Source organism: Esox lucius, chromosome 1 (genome assembly GCF_011004845.1).
Source record: "Esox lucius isolate fEsoLuc1 chromosome 1, fEsoLuc1.pri, whole genome shotgun sequence".
NCBI lineage: Eukaryota > Metazoa > Chordata > Actinopteri > Esociformes > Esocidae > Esox > Esox lucius.
Window position 1 is genome coordinate 25,921,929 of NC_047569.1, and position 8,709 is coordinate 25,930,637.

An 8,709-nucleotide genomic window follows, 5' to 3' on the forward strand; every position below is an offset into this window, starting at 1 on the left:
ATATATTTTGTCCATCGAGACCCGATGTGTGATTTGAGTGCTACTCTAATGGTGTAACTATTAGTAAACATTAGTTAACAGATGATAATACAACTTAGTAATTAATAAACCTGGATGGATGAGATTGCAGCCTGGTATACATTTGTAAGCATGGAGGGATGAAGTCAAATTCTGGTAACTTCCAGTAAACCTAGAGGAATATGGTTAATGCCTGTTATTTACTAGTAAACCTGGAGAGATGTATTCAAAGCCTGTTATGTACCAGAACATCTGCAGGGATGAGGTCACACCCTGTTAACTTCAGAGATTAGCGAGACAGAGAGGTGAAAACACTACAGATCTGCTGTGACATGTAGGCTGCATCCCTCATGGAACCCCGATCTCTGTAGTGCACTACATTTGTCCAGAGTCAGGAAGTGTGCTAGGGACTAGCGTGCTCAGACTGTTGGTAATGGAGGACTAAGTTCATGCTTACTGTAATACACCCTACCATGCCTGCATGAAAGCTCTGTCAAAACAGGAGTGAAAACATGAGGCTATTTGAGGCTGTCTTGCATTCCTGTATGGCCTGCTAGGTTTTGTGTTTTATTCATAAACATTCTCAGGGAAATGCTAGATCAATTTACTCCTACACACTAATTCCAGCAGGCTCCTATCTCAGAATAACAAACTGTAAGGAGCACAGTATAATGACATTGCTGGTAAAGCAGAGCACTGCTTGTGTTGAGCCTCAAAGCATTAGTGGAAATAACTAATGAAAGACACCTGGAGCTGGATGTCTGGACATAGCATCTTGGAGTATGAGAGAAGATATAGGATCAGGACCTCATATCCATGTAATATTATTTATTATGATGAAAAAGGCCAATCAAATCTTAAACTGGCAAATAGCATCCCAACCAAAATAAATAATTTAAGATTGTACTATATATCTGTTAACAGTCCATATAAGCGTTAACATGAGATCTTAACCTTAGCACAAATCCTTGTAATTGTGTGGAGAAAAATAAATTCTGGACAGAAAAAAAATCTGTCAGCCTAGCTCTTTAAAATCTGCTGGACTAAGGAACTAATGTATTGAATTGCATAAGGCTTGTGGACGTTTGATCAGAGTAAAAGATCATTGGCAAGCCTATACATTAGTATGAACCAAATGTAACAGAAGATTGCTGTTTCTCCAGAAATGTTCCCCTTTGAGTCAAGTGAAAAAAAGAGTTGACTTATAGTTGTGACTATCAGTATTGTGTTCGTAAAATGCATCTTTATAATGACTGTGTAGTCCCAGTAGCCTACCTCCATGTTGTTGATCTCTGCCTTGTAACTGCCATGGTTCTGGCTGTTGGGGGAAGAGAAGGATGAGTGGTGGGAGCTGACAGTGGTGTTGGGGGCAGAGTTGGCTGGTGCTAGAGATCGCAAACTCATACATCCATTCCTCACTACTCTGCGGCTGCTCAATCCCTTCCAAATGACCAGGGACTCCCTGCTCTGAGTCTGCTCTGGGAAGACATCCTCATCCTCATCATCACCTTCCTCATTTTCCTCTGAGAAAGAGTCACTGCAGTCAAAGCTGTGTTCAGTGGAGGAGTTACAGGTGGAGGGAATAAAGGTGTAATCTGAGAAGGTGATGGTGCTGTGTGCAATAGGGTTAGTGATATGGCAAACATCTGCCCCTGACTGGACCAAAAGAGGAGGGATATATTCATTCTCTGTGGGGGCTTGACACTGGACAGTGTTGTCTTCTGTGTGTTCCCAATTAGTCTCTGTCTGTCTGTCTCCAACCTCCATCTCCAGGCCTGTCTCGGTCTGTCTGTCTCCAACCTCCAACTCCAGGCATGTCTCGGTCTGTCTGTCTCCAACCTTCAACTCCAGGCATGTCTCGGTCTGTCTGTCTCCAACCTCCATCTCCAGGCCTGTCTCGGTCTGTCTGTCTCCAACCTCCAACTCCAGGCATGTCTCGGTCTGTCTGTCTCCAACCTCCAACTCCAGGCATGTCTCGGTCTGTCTGTCTCCAACCTCCAACTCCAGGCATGTCTCGGTCTGTCTGTCTCCAACCTCCAACTCCAGGCTTGTCTCGGTCTGTCTGTCTCCAACCTCCAACTCCAGGCATGTCTCGGTCTGTCTGTCTCCAACATCCAACTCCAGTCCTGTCTCTTTCATATTGAGGTAGGTATATTGAGGCATTATGTCCGGTAGCTGACAAAAGAGACGAACATTGCAATTTGCTGATTCTGTAGGTTTGTCATCTCCTTCAATCATAGGAGTGAGAATCTCATTTTCCATATTCATAGGAGCCATTATATTGGAGGCTGGGCAGGTGTCCTCAGTTGAAACCTGAGAAGTGTTTTGTAAATCCAATCCATTGTTGTTGGTATCATTAGATGATGGTGAAGACCCTCTGTCTGGCTCATTAAAGGGATCTAAAGGACAGAAAATCTGGACTGGCTCAGGTTCTAGACTTTCAGGAAGTGACACATCAGGAGTGAGAGATAGAACTCTCTTCATCCCTGGAGCTATGGGAATGTTAGAGTACCCATCAACCTCTCTGTTGTGCTGCAATCTGTCCTGGGGGTTTAGTTCCAATTCCAAAAGTTCTAGACTGAGCGTTCCAGTCAGACATCCATCCACATTGCTTTTTAAGGGGCTATGGTTATTAGCCCCTGGACCAGAGTTTGAAGTGAAATGGTGTGTCCGTGTCAGTTGCGGTGACTGTGGTGTGAAGGCCCTGTCAGTTGATGTTGACATGGCCAGACACTTTTGCTCCTCCAGAGTCACGATAAGGGTTGTTTCCATTTTTTTATCTGTAGTCTTTAACCGTTTATTACAGTACGTTACTGGGCAAAATGTAGTCTGGTGGTGTTACTGATGGGGTAGATCCAAAGGGAATGCTGTAGAATGATGTATGGGTTGGCCATGTTCCTCTCAGATCACCTCACTACCTGTATCACAAATGCTTGCCTTCAAACAGACCAAAATGTGATCACCTGAAACAAACAGAAAAAAGTCTGTGTTAAATAAGACACAGACAAGACATATCATTAGAGAAGATAGAAAGAGAATACAGACATTGTACTAGATTAAATAATGCATCAAAGAGATACAAAGAAGATACATTTAAAAATTAAAAAAACAGAAAACATACAGCAAGAATATACATAGAGGATACAGACAAGATACAGTAGTACATTTTGATTCTGAGAAGATACAGACCCACACGGAAAACTCGGAAAACATATATGCACATATATGTAGGGGATTTCTCAACATATATTTACATATGTGCCCTAAATTTGTTCATGAATTATATAACTTGCCCTTCTCACAAAATCAGAATACAATGCATGTCATATATTTTAACTTTGAATATTATGTGTTAAAATAATGAAATATATGAATAAACAGAAATGTAAGCATTTCTCATCAACACATCATGGAATGAACCTTCAAGACATCATTTTCCACAGAGTCTCCTTGTTATAGTGAGTTGAATTCGTTATCGTTGGCAAAACGGGGAGCAAAGCAACCTAACCACCAGTCTAGACCTTATTGCATTAAATTAATTACTGTGAAAAGACTAAAAAAAAAACTATTATCTTTTATAAACAAGAGGTGATTTGTAAATTGTGTCACAATATAATTATAAATGTTTAGTAAATGCACCAAAGTTTTGACTTTAGTCACTGTCAAGCAGCATATCGCACTTTAAAAAAATTATATGTAAAGAACAAAATGAGAAGATTAGAGAAGATTCAAAGAAGATACAGAATTAGTGAAGATCAGCACTATAAGGCAATGTTGCATTATAGAAGATACAAGACTAGAAAAGCTACATCATTAGAGGAAATACATTCACGATGGGCATTACAGAAGATACAGAGAAGATACATACATCAGAATATTAGAGACTACACAGAGGAGATACAGAGGACACATAAGACAAGAAGCGCATTATAGAAAATACAGATAAGATGCAGCATTAGAGAAAATTTGGGAAGAGGCAGATTACAAAAAACAGTAACTTTGATCCGTTACATTACGTATATAAAAAATATTGCATCGGATTACAGATACATTTGGAAGAAATTAATGATTTATTCTTGGATTACGTTTAAATTAAAAAGAAGACGGTGGCAAATTTATGGCAGGCCTATGTTGCATAATAAAAAAAAGTAATTGAACGTCTTGAAAACCCAAAGGTTTTGCAACTCAGGTGTTTAATTATCAGGCTCGCAAAGGTGGGCGCATGTAATCAGATTTGTCACCGATTAGGCTGTTGTTTAATTTGCCTACAATAATATAAGCGTATCCAAAGAAGATGTGGTTAAGAAAACTACTAATGACGTAGGCTATATTTCTAATAACAATTATAGGCCACCTGGTTTTTTATCTTTTTCCGATTTCAGACAGATGAGAAGTCTCTTCATTAGATAGCTGTAACATGGCGCTGCCTTCAAAATGCAATATTTGGCCTATATGAAATGTATCACGATGTTAGAGGAGTAAAGGCTATTGTAGCAAGCACTCCGCTCAGGGATGATGAACCACTACTGCCTACAGGTAGGCCATGTTATTCTGCTTGCTCTGGACCTCAGAAATGTGAAATCATTGGTTATAATTCACTCCTGACATTGACATTAACCTAAGAATGCAGGGGTAAATGACAGTATCAAAATCGGTATTCCAAATCCTTCACTGGTGGCCCTAATATTTCGTCCATGCAGGTAGAACGTGATTGCGCGTGCCAGGGGTTTCAGGAATCTTTTAACAATGTTGGGGGTGGCGGGGCAAAATGTCAGACAACTGCACATTTTGTTGAAAAACACAGATACAGCATTAGGCAAGATGCAGAGAAGAAAATATGCTCAAGACAAAACACTGACACAGCATCAGACAGTACAGAGAAAAAACTGAGAAGTTACAACATTGGAGAAGATAATGCCAGGGAAGATCCAGAAAGTATACAGAGAAGATTTAGCATGAGAAATAATACGGGAAAGATATTGCAAATATACAAAGGATACAGAGAAAATACTTATAAGATACAGACAAGACGAAAGACAAAAGTAAATACAGAGAAGATTCAAGGAAGATTAAGCATTAGTTGTAAACATTGTCTGTTGTCCTCAGGTACAGATCCATCACATAAATCCATATCATCTACAATAATTGTAAAAATCCTCGGCACATTCAACAATGAGTGTTTCGTGATTGTGTTTTGTCCTTGGCAGGCAATTAACTAACTAACTAACTAACTAACTAACTAACTAACTACAGTTAGTTAGTCAAGCAGAGCTAACATTCAGACTCAATTCGTCACTCTTCCAAGTTTATAGTCTGAGTAATAGGGGGCCATTTAGGACACAGTCCCAGAGACCTGCTAGCTGTGAATCAGAACATCTGGACACGACCGCAACATTCAAGTCTGGATCTGTTTCAGTCTGCAGTGACATCACCATACACAGGAATCTAGCTGCCCCTCTCTCTAGCAGCTGATTTATGCACACACACACACACACACAGACACACACACAGACACGCACAGACACAAACACAAGCCTCTGACAACACAAGAAAACACAATACATTCCAGGAACCCTCCAGTCTGTGTAGAGGAATGTCCTTGTTGGTTACAAATGGAGGCTTTTCTCAGACTACCCTTTTCAAACAAACAACCCAATAACAATGTAACATCAATACATTCATTTCCCATATTTCACAGATGCACAAACTGCAAATGGTCGATCTGGGAGACAGAAGAACACCTCCTCCACCACACAACCAGGCTGAAACGGCAGTAATTAAGGCTGTCACGGACATATTTAAGGCAGACACGGCAGTATTTAAGGCTGAAACTGAAGTCATTAAGGCTGAAACGACATTATTTAAGGCTGAAACGGACGTATTTAAGGCAGAAACGGCAGTATTTAAGGCTGAAGCATCAGTAATGCAGGCTGAAACGGCATCATTTAAGGCTGAAACAGCAGCGTGTAATCGTCAGCCTTCCTCTGTTCATCAAGAATTATTCGATCTTGAGACCACACGCTGTAAACCGGTGTATGTAACCGAGGCCACCAGCCCACACCCACATGTCAGTCTATATGAGGGCTGGTATGTATAGAGCCTTAGTGTAAAAGCCTGCTGAATACAGTATACCAATAGAATGAGAAACCCACCTCCCTCTGCCCTCACGTACAACAACAATATATGTTATGTTTGGCATGCAAGAAATGCCATTATCACAGATATGTACACAGACACACATTTGCACACACAGCTGCCCTGAGAACCTAGCAGCTGGTGCTGCTCTAGCCATGGCCCTGATAGCTCGTTTTTATCACATCTGCTAAAATACATGCACACAGACAAGAACATGAGCACACAGACACACTGTGCAAATGTATGGAAGTACAGATGGAAGACATAGATGGTTTAGTCGAGTCTGATCTGATATGGTGTGGTCAAGTCCAGTCTGATTGGTCTAGTTTCAATGGTCTTGTTTCATTGGTCTTGTTTCTGGTTGGTGTAGTCTTGTTGGTCTAGTCTAATTGGTTTGGTCGTGTTGGTCTTGTCTAATCTGGTTGGTCTAGTCTAGTCGGGTTGGACTGGTCGGTCTAGTCTAGTTGGTCTAGACATGTTGGTCTGGTCTAGTCTGGTTGGTCTGGTCTGGTCTAGTTGTGTTGGTCTGGTCTAATCTGGTTGGTCTAGTCTTGTTGGTGTGGTCTGGTTGATCTGGTCTTATTTTTGTTTATACCATTAAAAACTGCCCTGCCATTTTCCAAGGTAGCAAACAAAACATTTTGTCAAAAATACATATAAAGGATAAAATATACAGTTTTATTTCAGAGACAGTTAATTCCATTCCTAAGTTTAGTTAATTTAAATTAGTTTAAATTGCTTTAAAATTGACCTGGAACCTTTAAATACACGTAAAATAACAAATGTATATCCCCTACAATATATACCACTATGTCAAATTGGGAAATGTAGGATGTTTATCGAGGCTGAGGTGAGGTGGAGGAATGGCAATTGTACTGTTATTATTCTGTTTTGTTTATTTAAATATATTATACACATGCTACCTAATGTAGCCCATGAAAATAGGTCTGGATAGTGAAAACTGATCAGAGTTGGTCAGGTTGCCATGCACATATTCCTCAGTTCCTACCCACACTTGGCTTAGCTGGTGGCACATGCCTGTGTTAATTGAAACGCAATAGAAATCAATTCACATAAAACACAATGTTCACTTGTTTTACTGTCTCTTTCATAACCTGAAAAACCTACAACTTAGAACCTTGACATTCACATGAGAGGACAAGCTCCTGCTGGCATCCCACTAACACGAAGATACATAAGATATAAGATATGTACATAAATTAATTAGGGCCTATATAGATTTAACAAGACAGAATATGGATATGTGGAAACGTCTGGGATCTTTTAATATAGCTTATGAAACACGGGGCATTTCACATGTTGCATTGCTATTTCTGTTCAGTGAATGAACCTAACCTGTTAACTTTGACAAAAACAAAAACAATGGATAGTGGACAGTGGATATTGTTACGTTTGAGTATAAATCAATCAATTGGAAGAAAACCTAAGCATGCTGATGTGAAACAAAGTCATATTTGAAATCAGAAGCTATGAGCACAATAGCTCATATTAAGCTCCAATGAAAACAACTGAAGTAACCAATCAGACAGACCTTCAAGTCAGAGGGCCATGAAAACCAATTGGAAACCAAACCCAGGCTGAGACAGACAAACACACTTCTCTTCATAGGGCAATACTTTAGAGCAGGGCGAAAACCGACAGGGCTCTGGTCAAATGTGATGCACTTTGTAGGGAATCTGATGCCATTCACTTACCGGTTAGCTGGACAATAGTCTTGTTTATTGTCTAAATAAACAGACTGACATCATTGTGCCTGATTACTGAAGAGAACATCCTGCTACGGAATCCTGGCGTGGTCAGTTCTCTCAGGAACAAAATGCATGTGAAAAAGTAACTTGGAGAGTCTATATCAGCCTGAGAGCAGAAGGGAAACAGAAGAGAATGAAAGCGGCAGAGATTCTGTTGGAAGAGAGTTAGACAGTGGAAGAGAGCGGAAAATCGAGTACGGGGGACCAGAGTCTCTGTCCGAAGAGTGAGAGAGTTGAAGGGAGAGAAAAGGGAGCGAGAGCAGCAGATGTGTCAAAAAAGCTGCTCTGTACTTTCAGTCAGTATGTCAAGTAGCTCTTCCTCAGGGCAGATCTGTCATTCCGCCTGTTCCTCAGCCATTCCTCGGTCGGTCCTCTGGGGCAACTGCTACCTCTATACATGCTGCTAGAGCTCTGACTAACCCATTCAGAATATGCCTAAGAGAGAGGAGCGTGTGAGGGGGGAGTGTGTATGGTTGTGTGAGAGATGGAAAGGGGTGGAGAGAAGAGATAGGAGGGGGGGGGGATTGGGGCCTTTTAGGCATGTGTAAGTAAGAGAAAAAGGTAGTAGAATGTGGTTCCAGCTGAAACCGCAACTTGCTGTGAAGGCAGAATGTCAAAGTACAACACCGTGTGTGTGCATGTGCATGTTTGCCTAGTGTCATCCTGTGTGCAACAGCATGGCATTTAGCCCAGTGATCACATTGACTGGACATTCCTGAAGCGTGGCAGTGTGAATGCTACATAAGAAGCAGCGCCATGCCTCGATATGCTCCTGTAGCTGGTTAAA

The 8,709-nt window shown here is 41.0% G+C and overlaps 1 protein-coding gene across 1 annotated transcript in view; it reads right to left on the reverse strand.

The window, feature by feature from the left end:
- Nucleotides 1-8,298, reverse strand: part of stard13b (StAR-related lipid transfer (START) domain containing 13b) — an 81,530-nt gene extending 73,232 nt beyond the window's left edge. The window contains exons 1-2 of the mRNA XM_010870296.5: nucleotides 7,869-8,298; nucleotides 1,294-2,981 (exon numbers count right to left, since the gene is read on the reverse strand). Coding sequence (XP_010868598.4) covers nucleotides 1,294-2,790 — 1,497 coding nt within the window. The 5' untranslated portion in view covers nucleotides 2,791-2,981; nucleotides 7,869-8,298. The remainder of the gene's footprint in view (nucleotides 1-1,293; nucleotides 2,982-7,868) is intronic.
- Nucleotides 8,299-8,709: the final 411 nt, after the last annotated feature.